General features: G+C 40.1%; 1 protein-coding gene and 1 pseudogene across 1 annotated transcript in view; one reads left to right on the forward strand and one right to left on the reverse strand.

Annotated features, from left to right (window-relative positions):
* LAPTM4B (lysosomal protein transmembrane 4 beta) overlaps positions 1 to 22,560 on the forward strand; it is a 77,441-nt gene that overhangs the window by 34,917 nt on the left and 19,964 nt on the right. Inside the window, exons 3-6 of the mRNA XM_025870887.2 lie at positions 12,441 to 12,514; positions 12,865 to 12,987; positions 15,834 to 15,932; positions 20,503 to 20,598. Coding sequence (XP_025726672.1) covers positions 12,441 to 12,514; positions 12,865 to 12,987; positions 15,834 to 15,932; positions 20,503 to 20,598 — 392 coding nt within the window. The remainder of the gene's footprint in view (positions 1 to 12,440; positions 12,515 to 12,864; positions 12,988 to 15,833; positions 15,933 to 20,502; positions 20,599 to 22,560) is intronic.
* Positions 107 to 1,341, reverse strand: LOC112823261 (heterogeneous nuclear ribonucleoprotein D-like pseudogene; annotated as a pseudogene).

Consider the following 22,560-nt stretch of genomic DNA (forward strand, 5'->3'; position numbering starts at 1 on the left):
TCTCTCTCTCTCTCTCTGTCAAATAAATAAATAAAATCTTTAAAAAATATAAAATAAAATTAGATACATTCAACCTGCATATGCCTTTTCTTTTTTTTTTTTTTCCACATAAGGAAGCATTTATTTGAGGTTTAACATGGAATCATACAAATAAAATTTGTATAAACACAAATCCACATCGAGTCATAACACAGATAGCAAAAGACAAAGTAAAAACAAAGAAAACTAATTGGCGGCTATATACAGTTGGACAGTTGTGTCTTGTACACTAGAAAGTCTTTTACAAAATAATCATCTTAGATCAACAGAAGACCAATCTTCAATGTCGTCCTGCAAGATGGGTTAACTTTAGCAATCTCCTGTTTTCTCCAACATCCTCCTTTAGTATGGCTGGTAATTGTTTTGGTGATTGCCACCCCCTCGAGACGCCTTGCCGTAAGCGCTCTGTTGCCCACTGTAGTCTGCGCATCCCTGTCCGTATCCATAGTTCCCATAGTTATACCCAGTATAATCATAGCCGCCATAGCCACTATAGTTTTGATCACCACCATGGGCACTATTGTAATTTCCATATCCTTGATCATAATAGTTATTAAATCCTTGGTTCCAGTTTTGGCCCTGACCTCGTCCACGACCCCTAGTACCACCTCGTCCACCAGCTGCAGCACCTCTTCCTCCTTTTTGTTGTTGCTGTTGCTGCCTGTATACCTCTTTGGGTTGTGCAACTTTGATTTCACACTTCCCAGAACCAATTTGATGATATCTGCTTTCTAACAATTTCTTTACTGGCTCTTCGTCTGTATATGTAATAAAACAAAATCCTCTTCTTTCATTTGTTTTTGTATCCATGGGAAGTTCAATATTTTCAATCTCTCCAAAGGCTCCAAAGTATTCTTTAATTTGTTCTTCAGAAGTATCTGGACTCAATCCACCCACAAAAACCTTTTTGGGGGGTTCTTTCCCTTTTAAAGCTTTGGCCCTTTTGGGGTCTATCAATTTGCCATCCAATTTGTGTTCTTTCAGTTCCAAGACCTTATCAACACTAGCAGCATCTTTGAAAAGCACAAATCCAAATCCTCTTGATCTTCCAGTCACTGGATCTGTTTTTATTGTACAGTCTACAACTTCCCCAAATCGAGACAAATATTCAGTCAGATCTTTCTTGCTCGTATCCCAGCTCAAGCCTCCAATAAACACTTTACCGTCATCCTGCTGATTCTTGCTCGCGTTGATCTTGGATCCCTCTGCGAATTCCTCTATGTTGCTGTACTCCTTCATGTCCTCCATGGTGGCGGAGTTGTCGGCCGTGGGGTGCTGGCGCGCAGTCCGGGTCGCGGCAGCAGCGGCCTGCATATTCCTTTTCTAAAAAAAGATTATTTGAGAGAGAGCAGGGGAGGGGCAGATGAAGAGAAAGAATCCTGAAGCAGACTCCCTGCTGAGCTCGTGGAGCTGGTGCCATGCCCTGCTGGTGCTGGTGCTGGGCTTGATCTCACAACCCTGAGACCATGAGAGCTGAAACCAAGAGGAGTCGGGCAACCGAGAGGAGTCCGGCACTGAGCCACCCCAGGTGCTCCCCCTGCAGATTCCTTTGATTCCTTTGAGGTTCCAAGTTGGTGAGGGAGTGAGCAGGAACTAAATAAAGTAGCTCAAGCATCCAGTGCTGTTCCTTGTGTGTTCTTTTCCCACCTGCAGCTTCTCTGATGATGAAGTTCGTTGTTGTTGCTGTTGTTTGCATTTTAATGTGTTTAAAATCAGGATGTAATCTACCGTTTAGCATGGATTTAGTGTGAGGATCTTGTTCTTTCTCTGAAAAACAATTCTGAAAAAATTCAAACCTTTCAGAAAGGTTTCATGTACAATGAATATCTGCCTTACTTTTTTCACTAGTAATAATTTGGAGTGTTTCATTTTTTACCGAATTATCTCTATTAATAGTGAATAGGTATAAAACAGTATTTTTTTAATTTATTCATTTGAGAGAGAGAGCACGAGCAGGGGGGAGGGTCAGAGGGAGAGGGAGAAGCAGGCTCGATCCCAGGACCCTGGGATCATGACCTGAGCCCAAGGCAGACGCTTAACCGACTGAGCCACCCAGGTGCCCTGATATAAAACAGTATTTACAGAATACCAAATAATGGTACAGTACAAGTACTTGTGTACCCACCACTCATTTTAAGAAGTTGAATTTTACCTTACTTGCGAAAGAGTCCTATGTGTCCCTTCCTGATTGCATATTCTTTCCTCTGATCTGAGAGATAACCATTTGCTGAACTGTTGACTATTCCCTTTGCTGTTCTTTATAGACGTACACATACATTTGTATCACTAACTGATCTGTTTAATTTTCATGCTGAACTTTCTTATAGAGTAGATTCACATAGTATGCCTCCTTCTGAGACTTGCTTTTTCAGTTTTATTGTGTTGATGAGAAAGTTACTCAGACACTTGTTAAAGATGGTAAGGAAAACTTTACTCAAGCGGGGTTTTGCAATAGGGGAAAGAGGTCAAGCTCCACTCCCTCTCCAACAAGGACTAATGGAGTGGTATAGCCACGGAGCAAGCGGGGGTTAGTAGATAGAAAATTAGAGGAAACATCAAGGCTGAGGAGGTTTTTGCTTGACAGCTCAACAGGATTCTTGCAGAAGGCAAACCAGACTGGCAAGTTGTAGAGGCTGGGGGATGACGAATTTGATCAGATATCAGGATGACCAGTTACCAAGGAGAGGGGTTTTCGTGAGCTGACTCAGCAGGATTATTGCTGAAACTAGACTAGATGAGCCATGCGCAGGGCCCAAGGTGTTTGGTTGGAGGAGAGAGTTGTCGTTGTGTGTCTCCATCTATCTGGGGAGACCTTTCTGCTTCCAGCGCCCAGCTGCAAGGGAGTCTGGAAAATTCAGATTTTTAGCTTTTTGGCCTTTGCAGAATAGGCAGACACACTAGAAGGGTGGGAATAAAGGCTCAGTACCAATTCCCCACTGCAAACATGCTGTAGTGTGTGGTGAGCCTGTCCTGGTCCTTTTTCAGAAATCTAACTATTCTTGCTTATTTGTTTTTTCTTCTATGCTTTAGCATCAACTTGTCCAGTTCTTAGGCAGTCCTGTTGTGTATTTGTTAATTACAAATGTTAAACTCATTGATTAACCTAGGGAGAAGTGATACCTTACATGTGGTATTTTGTCTAGTTATGTCTAGTTATACCTTTTAAAAAATGGCATTATTGAGGTATGATTTATATATCACAAACTTACCCATTTAAAAATGTACAAGTCAATGAGTTTTAGTGAATTTACAGAGATATGTAACATTTTTAAAATATCTGATTACAGGGGCACCTGGGTGGCTCAGATGATTAAGCGTCTGACTCTTGATTTTAGCTCAGGTCATGGATCTCACGGTCGTGAGATTCAGCCCTGTGTTGGGCTCCACACTGGACGTGGGGCCTGCTTAAGATTTTCTCTCTCCCTCTCCCTTTGCCCCAGCCCTTCCCCTGCTTGCATGCTCTCTAAAAACATACGTAAGTAAATTAAAAAATAAAATAAAATGTCTGACATTGGGGAGGGTATGTGCTACGGCAAGCGCTGTGAATTGTGCAAGACTGTTGAATCACAGATCTGTACTTCTGAAACAAATAATACATTATACGTTAAAAAAAAGAAGAAGAAAGCAGGAGGGGAAGAATGAAGAGGGGGACATCGGAGGGGGAGACGAACCATGAGAGACGATGGACTCTGAGAAACAAACTGAGGGTTCTAGAGGGGAGGGGGGTGGGGGATGGGTTAGCCTGGTGATGGGTATTAAAGAGGGCACGTTCTGTGTGGAGCACTGGGTCTTATGCACAAACAATGAATCATGGAACACTACATCAAAAACTAATGATGTAATGTATGGCGATTAACATAACATAATAATAAAAAAAATAAAATAAAATGTCTGATTACAACTATAACTCTCCGGTTAATACAGCTCTTCTTCAGTGTCCATCAGTAATGTTTCCAAAATTTTTCCTATATATATAGATCGTACATTTTTTTTATTAGTTTTTTATTTTATTTTAATTCCAATACTTAACATACAGTGTTATATTAGCTTCAGGGGTACAATACAGTGTTTCAACACCTCCATACAACACCCAGTGCTCATTACAAGTGTCCTCCTTAACCCTCATCACTTATTTAACCCATCCCCTCACCCTCTTCCCCTCTGTGAACCATCAGTTTGTTCTCTATAGTTAAGGGTCTGTTTCTTGGTTTGTCTCTCTCTCTTTGTTTTCCTTTGCTCATTTGTTTCGTTTCCTAACTTCCACATATGAGTGAAATCATATGGTATTTGTCTTTCTGTAACTGACTGACTTCGCTTAGCATTATACTTTCTGGCTCTATCTATGATATTGCAAACGGCAAGATACTCTTCTTTTTTCATTGAATAATAGTCCATTGTATATATACACCACATCTTTTTTAGCCATTCATCAGTTGATGGACACTTGGGCTGCTTCCATAATTTAGCTATTGTAGGTAATGCTGTAGTAAACGTAGGGGTGCGTATATCCCTTTGAATTTATTTTTGTACTTTTGGGGTAAATACCCAGTAGTGCCATTACTAGATCATAGGGTAGCTCTGTTTTTAACTTTTTGAAGAACCCCCATACTGTTTTCCACAGTGGCTGCACCAGTTTGCATTCCCACCAACAGTGCATGAGGGTTCCTTTTTCACCACATCCTCACCAACACTTGTTGGTCCTTATGTTGTTGATTTTAGCTATTCTGACAGGTGTGAGGTGATATCTCATTGTGGTTTTGATTTGCCTTTCCCTGATGATGAGTGATGTTGAGCATCTTTTTATGTGTCTGTTGGCCATCTGGATGTCTTCTTTGGAGAAATATCTGTTCATGTCTGCTGCCCATTTTTTAATTGGATTATTTGTTTTCCGGATGTTTAGTTTGATAAGTTCCTTATATGATTTAGATACTAATTCTTTATCAGATATGTGATTTGCAAATATCTTCTCCCATTCCATATGCTGCCTTTTAGTTTTGTTGTTGTTTCCTTCCCTGTTCAGAAGCTTTTTTATTTTCATGTAGTCCCAGTAGTTTATTTTTCCTTTTGTTTCCCTTGCCGCAGAAGATACATCTAGAAAAATGTTGCTATAGCCGATGAAAGAGAAATAACTGCCTGTGCTCTCTCTTCAAGGATTTTTATGGTTTTAGGTCTCACATTTAGCTCCTGATCCATTTTGAGTTTATTTTTGTGTATGATGTGAGAAAGTGGTCCAGTTTCATTCTTTTGCGTGTAGCTGTCCGGTTTTCCCAACAACATTTGTTGAAGAGACTGTCTCCTTCCCATTGGATATTCTTTTCTGCTTTGTTGAACATTAATTGATCATATGATTGTGGGTTTATTTCTAGGTTTTCTATTCTGTTGATCTGTGTGTCTGTGGTTGTCTATGTGTCTGTGGTTGTCTTTTGATTACTACAGCTATGTAGTATAATTTGAGGTCTGGAATTGTGATGCCTCCAGCTTTTGCTTTTTCAGGATTGCTTTGGCCACTTGGGTTTTTTTATGGTTCCATACAAATTTTAGGATTGGTTTTTCTAGGCCTGTGAAAAATTTTGTAGTTTAATGGGGATTGCATTAAATCTATAGATCATTCATGTTTTTCATTAAATTTCTTTTAAAAAAATTTATTATTTTTTTTTAAGATTTTATTTATTTGACAGAGAGAAACACAGCAAGAGAGGGAACACAAGCAGGGGGAGTGGGAGAGGGAGAAGCAGGCTTCCCACCGAGCAGGGAGCCTGATGTGGGGCTCGGTCCCAGGACCATGGGATCATGACCTGAGCCGAAGGCAGACGCTTAATGACTGAGTCACCCAGGCACCCCAAAAATAAATTTCTTTTATTTCCTGCTCCTGTGGTCTAGACATATACCTATCTTGGTTCTCTAGTGAACATAATCACACCAAAACAATGTAAATGCTGTTTGTTGGTTTTTCTTTTTCTTTTTCTTTTTTAAGATTTTATTTTTAAGTAAACTCTACACCCAGTGTGGGGCTCTATCTCACAACCCCGAGATCAAGAGTCACATGCTCCACTGACTGAGCCAGCCAGGATCCCCAGTTGTTCTATTTTTATATAGAGATTTAATTATGTCAGTATACATCTCAGTGTAAGTATATAGCTAGCAAGAGCTAATTTCCTTATGTTAGAGAATAAAGGGTTAAGAGAGATTCTCTGAACTTGACAGTTTAAGTAAATTATTGAATTAACTAATCCTTCCCAACCTTTTATAGCTTATTTTAAATCTTAGGGCCTGACAACATGGGTAAACCTTGCAAACATTATGCCCAGTGAGAGAAACCAGACACAAAGGCCACATATTATATGATTCCATTTATATGAAATGTATGGAATGGGCAGATCTACAGAGATAGAAGCTAGATGAGTAGCTGCCAGGGGCTGGAGGAAGGGGGAATGGGGAGTGACTGCTAAGGGTATGGGGGATCTTTTTGGGGGAGTGAAAATATTTTGGAATTAGTGGTGATGGGCTATGCAACTTTGTGATTATACCCAAAATTCAGTGAATTGTACACGGTTTTCAAGAGTAAATTTTATGGTATGTGAATTATATCTCAATAAAAAAAAAATGAATGAGGAAGAAAACAACCCAGCCTGAATAACCGTGTCCTCCAATATATTCTGTATTCCCCTTTTCTGAAAATAACCCTGCCCCCTCTGACCTCCCTTAGCTCTTTATCAGTTGTCTCCTCTTGAAGTCTCCCTCTCTTCCCAAGTAGTCACTCAGCATCAGAACAGAAATTAGGTCCTGATTATGTCCTCACGGTGTTTATTCCGTATTACATGTCTATTTAGTATTCAGGAGATAAATTTTGAGTTTAAGAATAAAGTTGTAAATTAGCCAGGTTACTAAAAAACTCTTCTGTCTGAATCTACTTCAATAAAAAGTTGGCCACACACATACAAGTTCTGTCTGAATCTACTTCGATAAACAATTGCCACACACATACAAAAAGTATATTAGAACCTTCCTTCTGTTTTAATGGAATAAAACTAGTGCCTTATTGCTTATTCCTCCCCGAGCTTTCAACCTCAGATGGGACTCCATAGGAGGGACTGGAACCTGTGTTTTCTGTTTGACCCTGTGGGCATTTAGAGCTTTGTATTTTGCTTTCAGTAGCTCATAGTGTTGCTGCAAATCCACCTGAAAATAGTTCTCCTCTAGACTTAATGCTGAGAATATACCCCAAATAGTATTTGTTTTCATAAACTGCAGTGCCAGGAATGTGACCAAAAATGAGAGAAACTTGAGACATAACATGACTTATGACTAAGGAAGTAAGATGGGAACATGAATCAAGTAGTTATCTAGCTAGCTCCAAGTTTTATGGAAAGGAATCAAATCCAAGAACTATAAGTAAAAGTGGAATTAGAAATAAGAGTATTTAAACAAAGGCGTTTCATGACATCAAGGCCAAGAGACAACAATGCAAGAAATTATTTGAATCATTATAAGGGAAAACACACATATACACACACCCCAACATACATCTTTTTGTATCAAAGACCAGCATAATAATGTTGAAAGAGAAATAAATTGGGAAAATGATTTGCAACATTTATGATAGACAAAAAGGTAATATTCTTTATATATTCAGGAACTACTGCAAATTGTGTTAGGCAGAACACTTTCAGTTACAAGAGATAGAAACCAACTCAAATAGGAAAAACGGGAGGGGGAAATGAGCAGGAGAAAGAAATGAGAGATTTGGGTGATTAATTAAGAAGAAATACTCAGTCTCACTAATAATTGAAAATTAGAAGAGGAAGAAAGGGGCATTTCAGAGAACTCCTTTATATGCCTATTCTGTTTCACTGATTAATTGACTAAGTATCAGAAAACATTGTCTGATTAGCCTTTTGTGGCCTGTGGTATAGCTTTTCTTAGGATCCTTTTCAAATTAGAACTGCATTGTTAAAGCAGGAATTTAATTTAGGGAACAGTGTGAGGACAGTGAGCTCAGACTAGATTGCTACGGGGAGCCACTGTGCCAAGAATAAGTAAAGGATGTGATGTCCCTGTCACTGAATAGTACTATTACTGATTGTAGAAATCCGTACATTGTTGTTAGAATCATTTCCTCATTTACCCATGACCAATTGAAAGGAATGAATTTTAGGGCTCCTGGGTGGCTCATTCAGTTAAACGCCCAGCTCTTGATCTCAGCTCAGGTCTTGATTTCAGGGTCGTGAGTTCAAGCCCTGTGTTGGGCTCCATGCTGGTGTGGAACCTATCTAAAAAATAAATAAAATAAAAATAAATAACAGGAATGAATTTTAATCCTTCAGCGTAACTCATGCTCACCGTGGTGCACTACACATTATTTCAGAAGAATCAACATGTGCTCTTGTTTTCTAGGAGAGAAGGCTTATGAAGCCTGCTTTCTTTATCTTATCTGCCCTGTGTTTTTATTGGTTTACACTTTGATTCTACCTAAGCTATTTCACATGCTTGTCATATATTCAGTCTGGTCAGTGTGGTTGGTATAATCATTTGTATGAACAGAATTTTGAAAATTTCCTTATCTCAAATTAACATTTTTTTAATGGTAAGTAGTATGTCATTATGAATGGTAATAGGATATTTTATGACTTTTATTTGTGCCTTTTAAATTTCTCTTCTTTGATGGGGCGCCTGGTGGCTCAGTCAGCTAAGCATCTTGACTTTAGCTCAGGTCATGTCTCAGGGTCCAGGGATCAAGTCCCGTATCAGGCTCCCTGCTGAGAAGTCCCGCTTCTCCCTCTCCTGCAGCTCCCCTTGCTTGTGCTCTCTCTGTCAAATAAATAAATAAATAAAAATCTTTTAAAAAATAAATAAATTTCTCTTCTTTGAGAAAGATGTACATTTAAACATTGTTTATGATTTATGTGAGATTTGGTTCTGGAGTTTCTTTTTACTTCAGAATAGGATATACAGGTTATATTAATTTTCATAGGTTATATTAAAATTTTTGAATACAGCTTTGAGTTTGTCTGTCTACCTAGCTGTCTCTTTTAAGATCTGTGAAGTAAAGAATACCCTATAAATGGGCTGGCTTCCATTAAATTAATTTTTTTCTCATTATAAAATATGCTTGTACAGAATTTGGAACCCATCTCAGTAGACAAGAAAATAATAAAACTTTTGCCTGAGTGCAGGTTTCAGAGATTACCGTAAGTTTGAATAGGTTTTGCTCTTAGCAAGTACATAGTGATGTCCAGCTCCTTTTAGGGTGGCTGTGTGGTTTTCCCCGCACTTTGACCTGCATTACTGCCTGATCTACCTTCTTCCCAGCTGGGTAGCATACTGGCTGAGAGTATTGACTCGGGGGTTAGACTGCTTGGGAAGAATATCCCATCCACCACTTACTAGCTGGGCAGGCTTGGGCAAGTTACTTGCCTTCTCTGAATCATCTTTTTCGTATCTAAAATGGGGATAATAATAGTACTTATCTCTTAGGGTTGTTATAAGGATTAAATGAAATAACACAGTGCCCAGTTCACTGAGGAAAGAAAGCACATGTATAAATGGGGAAAATAAAAGCAGACGATGGACATCCCACTGTGGTCATAGCTTTCTGTAGGAATGAAGAGCCTGATAACCCTTACTGCTTCATATGCAAATGAAGGCACTAGAATGCATCCATGTGTATTTACATATGTGCCTCCCTACAGAGAGGCTTTAGGTCAGTCTCTTGGCCTTTGTTTTGCATGGAAAATGCATTCAAGTTTACTCCCCCCAACTGATCCTGCAAGAATGCAATAAGGCATACATGAACTTTCCTTGTAGGTATCTCTTCCCTCACGAGGAGTAAAAGGTAAGTTAACGTAGCATTAAAATTATCCCTGTGAAAGGGATTAAAACAACAAAATATGCATATATCCTGAAAGAAATCATGATCTTTTTTTAAAAAAGATTTTATTTACTTGAGAGAGAGAGAGAGCAAGCCAGAGAGAGAACATGAGAGAGGGAAAGGGGCAGAGGGAGAGGAAGAAGCAGACTCCTCGATCCTAGGACCCTGAGATCATGACCTGAGCCAAAGGCCGATGCTTCTAAGCCACCCAAATGCCCCAGAAATCATGATCTTTTAAGTATTGACTAGTACTAATCACCCTCCAAGTGATTTTTTTTTTCTTTTTTGAGAACCAAAATTTCACTCCTTTAATAATAGTCACCAGCATCATTATGAATTTATTGCACTAAATCTGTAGATTAATCTCAGGAGCCTTTGTGTTGTTTTTTTCTTAAGATGGCAAATGGTCTTTGTTGTTATATTTGCGTTTTATGTAGCCCTCCTGCTTAAAATGTCCTTTCATCTCTAAAGCTGAGGATACAGAGAGGATGGTTCTAGAAGTGGAATGTTTTCCTTTGGAGAAATACCTGTAGGAAGTGACAGGCCAGGTTGGGTCATTGGCCAGTAGTGAAAGCTGAAGTAGAAGCTGCGGAGTCTTAGTAGAAAGAGCCAGAGATCTGAAATCCCCAGAGCGAGGATTAGTCACAGTTCAGCCTTTTGATGCAAGTACTGTCTCAGCAAGTCACATAAGCTCCGAGCTGAGTTTTGCAGTCTGCTCAGTGGGAACAAGGTCTGTCTCAGAGTTAGGAGTGCTAAATGAGGTGTCTGTGAAGTGTCTTGGACACTGTCAGCACCGTACAGATCCTTTACTCTGTGGGTGTTTGTGCTATCTTAGCTATGAGCACCCCACACTGGAACCCCAGGCATATGTACTAATCTGAATCTCTAAAGATAGAGTAACAGGACCTCTTGAATAAATGTTCATTTCGTCCCTACTGAGATATAGGCATTGTTCTAGACCAGAACTCTTCAATAGAAATAGAGTGCAAGCACATGGGTAATTTAGAATTTCCTAGAAGCCACATTTAAAAAAGGTAGACACAAGATTTATCTTAGTGAGCTCAGTATATCCAAAATATTTTAGCATGTAATCAGCATAAAAATTATTAATGAGATATTTTTTTTTGGTACCAGGTCCTTGAATCTGTAGTATATTTTAATCTTACAGCACATCTCAATTCAGATTGAGCCCACTGCAAGTGCTCAGTGCCTCCCTGTGGCTAGTGGCTACAGTGGTGGGCATCTGTCCCCTTCTATATGTTGGGTTGTAGGAGTAAACAAGATATAGAGAGTTCTTTCCCTCAGAAAGCTTCCTCTAGCATGGGGAGACAGATGATACACAACAGATGTAAGTAAGATAGTAGTGATATGTGCTGTAAAGAAAATAGGACACCGACGTGGGAGGAACTGGAAGGCCTACCTTACCTAGAATACTCCGGGAAGAGCGGTTGGAGATGCTGATGTCTGAGCTGAGGCCTGAATGATTAAAAAGGCAGAGCTAGGGGCGCCTGGGTGGCTCAGTCGGTTGAGCTTGAGCATTTGCCTTGGCTCCAGTCCTGATCTCAGGGTCCTTGGGATCGAGCCCCGGGTCAAGCTCCCTCTCTGCCCCCTTCCCCCCCACCCCACTTGTGTGTGTACTCTCTCTCCCCCTCAAATAAATAGAATCTTTAAAAAAATTAAAAAGGCAGAGCTACTCATGTGAAAATATGAGTGATGTTGCCTCTAGTCAGTGGGAACTGCAAATGCAAGGCCCCAGATGGGATGTTCTCATTGTACGAAGGGAGCCAAGTGGTGTGACTGGATTGTCGGAAGTGAGAGAGTGTGAGATGAGATTGGAGAGGTAGACATGCTCTAGAAGAAACACAGACGTAAAGGCTATGGTAAGAAATTGATATTTTATTTTAAATGAGATGGGAACCAGTGGAGGGTTTTATTTTTACTTTTTTAAAAAGATTTTATTTATTTATTTGACAGAGAGACTGAGAGAATGAGTGGGAGGAGGGGAGAGGGAGAAGCAGACCCCCTGCAGAGCAGGGAGCCTGACATGGGACTTGATCCCAGGACCCTGGGATCATGACCTGAGCCGGAGGCAGGCACTTAACTGACTGAGCTATCCTGGTACCCCAGTGGAGGGTTTTAATAGGGGCACAAGACACACACGAGTTTATAAAATACAAGTGAGACACTCATGTTTCAAAACTACCTAATTTATTATATATCTAATTCAGTGGACCAGAAGACCAAACTTTTTTTAATATCTGTAGCCAATATCTCTTCCCCATTTTCAAAATAAACTTATGTGCAAGTCAGTGTGTTATCTATAGACTTATATGATTTAGGGAGAACTTCTTTTGGACATTTTATATCCATTAGCTGTTATTTTCTCAAATTCTAGAAGAGCTCTGGGTGTTTTACTTAATATAAAGTTCTCACTTATAATTGGTTTATAGACAAAATGCCTTTGAGGAGAGACAAAAATTGTGAAAACAGTGGATCTACTACTGATTTTCTTTCTTTCCTAACCCTTTGGCAGACATGTGCATTGCGATTGCAATTTCTCTTCTCATGATCCTGATATGTGCCATGGCCACTTACGGAGCCTATAAGGTAAGCGGCTTTGAAATAGGGGGCTGGGCTTTCTCCTTGGTCCCTTACACTTGTAACCTGGGCAGCTGCTTGTGAGAAGGAAGAAGTGATGATTCTCAGTTCCCTATAAGAGCCTTTGGAAACTTAAATCTCGTATTAATGTTCTGTGGAAAACCAGTGCTGTAGTCTCAGGAATGCTCACGGAGGCTTGTTGGTTGACCACCTCTGTGTGGTTTACCAATTGTCATGACCTGGCTTATCGAATGTCTCGTCCTCCACTTCCTTTCGGATGAAGAAAGGATTTATCTGAGTTGGGGAAAAAAATAACATGATACTGAACACATTCACATCATCTTTTCTCTCATATTTAGCAACGCGCTGCCTGGATCATCCCGTTCTTCTGTTACCAGATCTTTGATTTTGCCCTCAACACCTTGGTTGCCGTCACTGTGCTTGTTTATCCAAACTCCATTCAGGAATACATACGACAGCTGGTATGTGGCCTTCCTCATCACTGTTCCCTTCAGGATCTAGTCTCGACATACACACACACGAATTTGTGGCTTTTTCCACTTGGATCAGAGGTACTGATTAGAGATTTTTGAGTGTCATCTTTAAGATTTTTGGTTTCTTAGAATGCTTTTTGGGACAACATAACCTCCTGAGGTTGATAAATGGGGGGTTGCGATGACTGTATCAGCTGCACCTATGTAAATTATAAGCTGGTTACTAATTCTTATTTTTGTAAAATGTAGTTTGCTCAGTTATCAGCAAAGGATCATTTTTTTTGCCTCTGCTCTTGTACGGGAAAAGTGGAAATGTACCATACACTGGTTCCCGAACTTATTTGACCATAGAACCCCTTTCTTCGTCAGGCATCTTTTTGGGACTTGTTTTCTGTTAAGTGTTTTTTGTGACTGAGCGAATGTGGATAACTGGATATTCAGAAGCTGGTGGAGGGTGTAATACTTGTGCGCCTTTACGTTTTTCACCTTTGTTTTTAAAATTGTGAGTGTGCCTTAACATTTAATTTCTTCAAAATCTTAGCATGTTTTAAAGGGAGAGAATGTTCACTCTTTGGAGGTTTGCATTGTTTGAGCTTGGGGAAGGAGCAGGGTTTTTCTGGCACGGGAGATTCAAGGCTGGAGATTTGATGTGACAGCAGAGGCCAAGAAGTTCAGTGGAAAAGAGAGAGATGGATGAGTGGGGGGAGGGAGGGAAGGAAATCTGGCAGCAGGAGTTTGTGATCTTATGGCTGGCGTGCCTAAATCACGTATCCAGTACTCAGCAGACCTAGAAAAGCAGACTGAGAAGCCTCTAGTGTTTTTTGCTCCTTAAAAGTATTCAGTTGTCCCTGTTATGGTTGTCATTTTTAAGCTGTTAGTAACAGCTTCTCTTTGCTTTAGAAAACAGGAGCATGTTTTGGTAGCCTGTAGTGTCAAGAAGAAAATGTGTATTTCCCATGTGCTAATCGTATATATTTCCTCTCACGGTAGAGCTTGAGTGTTTCTGCATGAGAGGGTTTCTATGTGACGAGCAGTTTGTAGAATTACCTCTGTCTTTAAGGGCTTGTGTTTTTATTCTGTAATGATGACCCAGTGCCGGGCTCTTCAAATCAACCTTGGCAGTGTGGAGGAAACATGACCTCCCCATAGCCTGTCACGTGAGGGGCCAGGAAAGGGTGGTGCTGAGTAAGGAGATGCTAAGACAAGCTCTATGGCAGCCCTGTGACCCCCTGAGGATTGTGTTGTTTGCTCCATCCCGTGTGTCGCAGAGACTTAGAAGAAGCAGAAAGCATGTAACATGCAGACCAGCCTTTAGAACACTCAGAATACTCCCTCGACTTTCTGCCGTACCCCACACTGTTCAGTCACTTCGTACTCATTTGCTTTAGAGCCACCAGTGGTAAAATGATAATGTTGGTGATGCTGACAGTAAGCATAGTATCAGCCAAAAAAAAAAAAAAAAAAAAAATCACCATCTACTTTTATTTGTAATTACAAACCAAATCATCCAAGTGAATGTCTTCAGTATGTTCTACTCAAAGATCAGTCTGAGCTGAAGGGGTGAGGTCCATGGATGATCACGATGCCTAAGGACAGTGGTAAAGCTGCACAGATGACGAGGCCCCGCTGACAAGCTGCTGTCCAGGAGTCTGGAGGGACGGCACCCGCTTTACTCTAATGACTGTTCTGTTCATGTGGGGTCTTGTAAAATGCAGCGAAAATAAGTTGCGTGTGTGTTTTATAGCTCTTGATATAGAAACCGTGTTCACTTTTCTGGGGGAAGGAGTGTGAAGACCTTTGTGGAAGGAGTCACGTACTTCCGCTTTAATCCTTTTTTTTTTTTTTTAATAAACAGTATGATTTTGTGTTGGTCTTACAAAAGGACACCAAGTTGTTTTATTCTTACCTGTAAGAGTAGCACTATACAAACCCTTCCAGCCTCTAAGGGGAGGAACCAGTCTCGTGAGCTGATCACAAAGAATGACTCAGATTTTATTTCTAGGGTTTTTTGCCCAAAGTGAAAGGAGACTGAAAACCACTGGGTGATGTTCACCATGGGGAGGAGTTTCTTTATATTCTCCTTTAACATTTGGAACCTCTTTGTTGTGTCTCAGAATACTGCTAATGTGGAATCCAAAGCCATGGTATTGGATGATGAGGAAGAGATAAGGGGGACATGGCCGCCAGGGCTGCCGTCCATGCATCCTGCCCCAGGCCAGGGACGTGGAGGGCTTCCAGCATGCTGTGCGGGCAGTCCCAACCGTAGGAGCCAGTTTTGATCCTCCTTAAAAAGGTTTCCTTTGATCTGGTAGTTAATCAATATGGCCAGATGGTAGGACTTGATCTTTTTTTTTTTTAATGCTATAAATACCTACTAGTGTAAAAGATTCTGTTCCTTGAGGAGAAGGAACATCAGCAAAAATGCTCTGTATAAATAAGACAGTATTTTAATAGGTTTTTCCTCCTTGCCCTGTGCAAGCCCTTTAAGAGTGGTCCACCATTTGCAGAGAATCTCAATGTCACAGGTGGATAGAGAACTACTGACTTCTAACTTTTTGTACAATAAGGAGGGCAGAGTTACATTTTCAGGCCTCACTAATCTTCCTCTGATTTTTCTTTTCACGAGTCATTGCCTGACATAAGCACACTGGCCTTTCTCCACACACCTTTTGTCACTTTTTCATTAGAGGTGGGCTAGAAAGTTTGTAGTGGTCTTAAATAATAACTATCTGCTTTAACTAATTGCTTTTTAATAAGCACATCTGGTTAATGCCTAAGGAATCTAGTCTGGAATGATTAATGAAATTTGCTAACAAGGTACTTTTTATTTGCAGCCTCCTAATTTTCCCTACAGAGATGATATCATGTCCGTGAATCCTACCTGTTTGGTCCTTATTATTCTTCTGTTTATCAGCATTATCTTGACTTTTAAGGTAAGCCATGCAGATTTTTCTTATGGCCTAAATATTGTTAAATGTATTCACGAATGCTAAGGAAGTAAGCAAACTTGTGTCAGTTCTTTACCTTGCTTTAGATTTCTGAACTGCTTTTTGATTTCCTAACACTTTTGTTTCTTCTCTTACCTGTATGAGAGGGAAACAGTAACCACACTTTCACAGGCCAACCAAGGGTTATTCCAAAATCCATTTGGAGGGGAATATGTTAATGTTATACATTGGGGAGGAAGTTATATACTGCAGTAGCCATTACAGTATCTGTGTGCACAGTCTTCTGTAATTTGTTTTTAAAATGTTAATATATTGTGAACCGTGTTCTCTTAACAATCTAGTATAAGAATTTACTAATATTTAATAAATTACTTATTGCTGGACATCAAGACAGTTTCTGCTTTTTCACTTAATAGTGCTACAACATTTTTTTACTACATCTTTCATGTACTTACGTATTTATTTCTTCAAGACGCATTTCCTAAAATTAGACGGTATGTGTAATTGGAGGGCTTTTGATAGGATTTCAGATTGGTTTCCCCCCAAATTAGGTGACTGACACTCCGTGAGCACCGTTTACCACCCCCTCAACAATTGAGTGCTGCTGCTGCTTTTTCCTCTTTGCAAACCTGATGATAAAAACATCACTATACTTTGTGCTTGTGTGCTACTAGGAAGTAGAAAATTTCTAAGTCATTACTAGACTTTGAACTTTTAATTCTTAACATCTTTCATTGTCTTTATTTTGGCATAAAATTACCCAATTTTTAAACAGTCAAGCCTCGATAAGCTTGAAGAAGCTACATTTAGAGAGAATAGTCTTTTCAAGCAAGTAATATGATGAAGAGGAGTAAAAGGAAAATGATCCGGGTGCCTGGGTGGCTCAGTCGTTAAGCCTCTGCCTTTGGCTCAGGTCATGATCCCAGGGTCCTGGGATCGAGCCCTGCATTGCGCTACCTCCTAAGCGGGAAGCCTGCTTCTCCCTCTCCCACTCCCCCTGCTTGTGTTCCTGCTCTCGTGATCTCTCTGTCAAATAAATAATAAAATCTTTAAAAAAAAAAAAATGATCCACTGGGAGTCGTTTGAGTCAGCATTTTCCTCAGGAACTGAGTATGTTGATATTGCATGTCTTGTTTAGTGCTCGAGATTTGAGCAGATTTTATACACGGATGTTGAGGCCCCCCACCTCTACAGTTCCACTCTTCCCACCCCAACATTCTGGCTGCTCCGTCAGCCCTGAATATTGTCCCTTGCCCAACCTGGCAAAAGGTCGCAAACTCTCAAAACCCTACTCCTGGAAATCTGTCTTTCAAAGGCAGACTCTTCTTTAATTTCTGCCTGTTTTGGTCCCTCCCCCATGCTTTCAAATCGTGTGTGTATCTTATTCCAGATTTTATCATTTTTACCTATAGGAAGGTTAGTCTACCAAGCTACTTTCTGCCATTACCAGGAGCTCAGAAGCTGGAACCTCCTAGGGCTCTTGAAGGCATTTTAACTTTGTAGGCATTTTCCTTTGTATTAGAAATGCTTTACCTTGAGATGTTGAGTCAGATTTAGCTTCTCTCACTGCTGTTTCTCTCTATGTGGCCAGAGATTTGGTTTCTTCATTTAATAACCAGCAATAATGGAAAAAACATTCTGTGGGTGACTGTGATGTTTAAGTGTACTAATGGATGGGAAGATGTATCATCCATTCATTTTTTTCAGTGAATATTTATTAAGGGTTTCCCATCTGCCAGGCCCTATTCTAGGTACTAAGGTTTAGTTGTGAGTAAGAACAGTCTCTGCCCTTTGGTGCTTTTATAAATTGCAAAACACTTAATTATCATAATGATCTAATGAAAGGCATGATACAAATCTATCTCCAGCCTGTGGGAAATGTGTCCTTGCCTTAGTATTTCATTACTTACATATCTATTTACTAACTAGACTGCATTTCCTTGAGAATGTAGACTGTGCCTTCAGTTTTGTCATCCTCCTAGCCCTAAGCTCATGCCTTGCACGTAGAGACTCGGTGATTATTCATTTAAATAAATATGAGTCTACATGCTGTGATTTCATATATCAGTTTACCTGATTAGTGGCTCTCACGACCTAAATTCACTGTTTAGTAAAGTTTATCATCAGATGGGTTCCCTAGGAGCCCATACCAGGACATGTGTCCATTTCAGTCTGTCCCAAGACCACAAAGGGAGCAATGCTCACCCCTCGCTCTGCAAATTGATGATGGACACGATTTGCCACTGTACATTTACTTGGGAAACATACTAAATATTTAATTCTCTTGAAATTGAATGACAGAAATGTTAAGAGAGAAATAAGATCATTGAAGTAAGTTACTGGGTTTTTAGAGACAATAGGCCAGAGGTTTTTTTCCCCCTTTTGCAGTGTTCAGTAAGCGAATGCTGGGGTGCTGCCAGGGGCCCTCGAGAATGCTGCCTGGCCTTGCGAAGCCCCTGCCCCCAGGGGCTTCCCCTCTGCTGTTTAACCTTCACGTTGTAGACGTGTCCTTGCAGAGGTCTCACCCAGCCTCAAAGAGTAGCTACTGCTCACTGCTAGAATAACGTGTGAGTGCAGTCTTCTTGCGGAACACACAATGAATGTGTCCTAACATTCTTTTTCATTTGTATTAGAATTCTCAAAAAGTCTAAGGCTTTTGTTTTCTCACTAAGGAAACGATGGCATTATTGAGTAAACTGAAGGTTTGAATAAAATGAAAATATTGTGTGCATTGTTTAAGAAATACGCCCTTCCTGTCTCTCTCTCATTGTGGATACCTGGTTTCAGATTATTGCCGTCCAGAAATATTTCATAAAGTAGCATTATACGTTTTCCTCTTCACATCATCACAGAACATTTAAATATAAGAAATAATCACCGTCAAGTACGAACGCAGCTTAAGACAGCATTCTGAGTATACGACGGAGTATTTTACCTCAGTCTTTTTGGTTTTTTTTAAAGATTTTTATTTATTTGAGAGAGAGAGAATGAGAGAGAGCACGAGAAGGAGAAGGGTCAGAGGGAGAGGCAGACTCCCTGCTGAGCAGGGAGCCCGATGTGGGACTCGATCCCGGGACTCCAGGACCATGACCTGAGCCGAAGGCAGTCGCTTAACCGACTGAGCCACCCAGGCGCCCCTATTTTACCTCAGTCTTCCAAGAAATGTTGACAAGCACTCCTTTTGTCCTTAGATGTCTTCTTTGTTATAAAACAACTTTGTTGCGATATAATTCACATATCATAAAATTCACCCACTTAAAGGGTACAATTTCAGTGGTTTTTAGTATATTCGCAGAGTTGTGTGAACCCAGCTCTGTGGTTAAACAATATAACTTTAGGACATTTTTATCATTTGCCATTCATCCTCACCCTCATAACCCCCAGATCCCTGACCCCTGGCAACTACTAATGTACTTTCTGTCTCTATAGATTTGCCTGCTCGGGACATTTCATGTAAATGGAATTATACAGGATATGGTCCCCTGTGACTGACTTCCTTTGACTTAGCATATTTTCAGGGTTCATCCATGTGGTAGCATGTAGCAGGATTTCTTTCCTTTTTATGGCTGAATGATACTCCACTGCATGAATATACCACATTTTGTCTACCTAATCATCAGTTGGTGGGCATTTGGGTTGCTTCCACTCTCTGGCTATTAGGAATGACTCTGCTGTGAACATTCATGTGCAAGAGTTTGTGTGGACACATGTTTTCATTTCTCTTGGGCATATACCGGCTGGGTCATATGGTCACTCTTTAACCTTTTGAGAAACCACCAGACTGTTGTTCAAAGCGGCTGCGTCATTTCACATTCCCACCTGCAGCGTACGAGGGTTCCAATTTCTCCACATCTTTTCATTTTTTTGATCAAAACATTGTAAAGCTGGAAAAGGATTTTGTAGTCCTCTACTTTTAATCCAGTCCCAGGTGATCGGAGTGGAAGTGCAAGCTTCTCACAGTCTGCACGTCTCCCATGAACTCCTGCTTTATCCCTGGCATGGCTTTATTCTGGACATTAATTGTAATGGCCTTTTTGGATATTTCATTATGAAGATGGAGATGTTTAGTGAATTTTATTGACCACGAAGCAAATTTATATGCTGTGAATGTTTTTTAAAAAATTAACTTGAATATGATTTGTTTAATCATATGTAATCATGTAGAATAAAAATCTCCAAGACAGTTAAAATGTGATGAGAAATGGGTTAATACACAATTGATCTGTGACACTGAGGGCAGCAAATGTTTGTGGTAATTGCTCCTTCCAACTACCTTTTCTCGGAGATTCTCCTGCTCTCCCCTGTCACCTCCACCACCACCTACCTTCTGGGAGTGGGGGTTGTGATAGAATAAGCTACAGTAGCACCCTTTGCCAGAAAGTTACTATACCCAACATTTGTAATTGTAAAGACTTCTTGATTTAGTAGCGTTACTATGTGCACTTACAAGTTAGTAAATAAAAGTTCTGTAATATGGTTTTCTCTGGGGGAGGAGGGACTTAAAATTGTCTGAAGTTTGGAAATGAAAGACCTAATAATCGCTATTCACTTACAGGGTTACTTGATTAGCTGTGTCTGGAACTGCTACCGATACATCAATGGCAGGAACTCCTCTGATGTCCTGGTTTATGTTACCAGCAATGACACTACGGTAGGTGTGGGGTCATTTAAAGTGGAAATCTCCACGCATCTACTCTATGATGTTTCTAGTGTTTGCCATGTTTTTACCATTGTTGAAACAGACTTAATGAGCTGCTTAATTATCAGAAGATTCATAGTTGAATGAAATGTGTTTTATTTTCCTTATAGAATATTAAAATCTAGATAGCTCATTTATTTAAATAGATTTACATACATTCTGGCTTATTTTTTAAGTTTTTTAAAAATATTGCAGATGGATAATATATCTATACCTTCCCCATATTTTAAACCATGCTGTGAAACTCTAGATATCAATTCTGCTTAGTATGACTGCTGTCTCCCTTGACACGTGAATTGAAACCTAGAAATGTGATTGTAGAGCTAGAGAAATGAGAATGGCAGAGGTTGCTGTGTCTTTAAATCTCGTTCTGCTCCTAGTTTTTCATACTTAAGATTTTTAAACCTATGTAATAGGATTATGGAAAACATGTCCTTCCTGGAAGAGTCCTCAAAATCATTTGTCCTTTATGTAAATTATCTTAAATTGCCTGGCTCATAGGAAAAGTATAAGTCCTCTAGGTTTTAACCTCTCCATGTCTCCTTTGTCTTTGTATTCAGCACTGTGTTCAGCACAGTGCCTGATACAGTGCTAGGAACGAGTAGGTGCTCAAGGAGTGGTTAATGCAAAGGTTGGCGACGGGTGACATGAGCGTGTGGGATGGGTCGTAACGGATAGGATTGGAGGGGGCAAAATGGACAGACAGGGCGCCTGGGTGGCTCAGTCGTTAAGCGTCTGCCTTCGGCTCAGGTCATGATCCCAGGGTCCTGGGATCGGGTCCCGCATCAGGCTCCCGGCTCCTTGGGAGCCTGCTTCTCCCTCTGCCTCTCTCTCTCTCTGTCTCTCATAAATAAATAAATAAAATCTTAAAAAAAAAAAAAACAAAATGGACAGGACACATGGAAGGGTAAATACAAAGGGCATTTTAAGTCTAAACCAGAACAGAGTTTTATATTTCGATTTGTTTTTTTAAACTGTGGTGACTTACTCTGTGACCTTACTGAAATAATTTAACCTGTCCTGATTTGACTTTCCTGTGTATAAAATGGGAATGAAACAGTTTTGTACATTACATTAAATATATAGGTACCAGCTGATATACTGAAAACTATGTGGAATTTCTGAGAGAAAGCATGTTGTACGTGAATAGTTTTCCTTAGTGTTCACCAAACATTTGTTGAGTTGACTCACATGTGTTTGAGCAATGGTTTAAGAAGATGCTCTGCTACGATCAGATGCACAAAACCCAGTGTACCAGGTGCTGAGGAGGCCCTTTGGTGGGGGCGGGGGGGGGGGCTGCAGAATCCTATAGCCTGATTACAGTAAACACATGTTCTACTCAACCCTTTAAGGAATTCCTCTTGGTCAGTAGGTCTCTTTAAAGAAATAGCTGTTTGTAATGATCATAATCTTGATAAAATTACTGGCTTAAAGAATTTTTTCCTTCTCTCTGAGTTTCTGGGTATTTAGTTACCTATAAGTTTCCTTCTGCCTTTTCTTAAAGAAGAAATCCCAGAGTACATTTATTTATTCTCCTGCTGATCTAATGAAAAATCTAAGCAAAATTTGAGATTTTTGAGTTTGAGGAACCAGTAAAGTTGCTAAACAAGCAAGATGCATCAGAACGTCATCCTAAATATCATGATGTGTGGGACTTCCAGAATCTTGAGTCTCTCAGAAAGATAATGCCCGTGTTGCACGTGTTTGTGTTAATACACTGTTGGTGGTGGTGTTTTCAGGGCTTTCTGAAGGGTTGTGTGTATTTTTAATAGAAGCAAGGTGGAAGGGCCGAAAAGGTACATGTTGTGTAGATATACCTTCGAATCCAAGGATATTCTGAAATTTGTAGAAATTGGGGTGCTGAGAGATTTCAAGGACCGTGAGTAAGTCCCTAAAATGCATCCAACTTCCTTT

This window comes from Callorhinus ursinus, unplaced genomic scaffold (genome assembly GCF_003265705.2).
Source record: "Callorhinus ursinus isolate GAN/ISIS: 27379988/994484 unplaced genomic scaffold, GSC_fseal_2.0 scaffold5, whole genome shotgun sequence".
Lineage (NCBI taxonomy): Eukaryota > Metazoa > Chordata > Mammalia > Carnivora > Otariidae > Callorhinus > Callorhinus ursinus.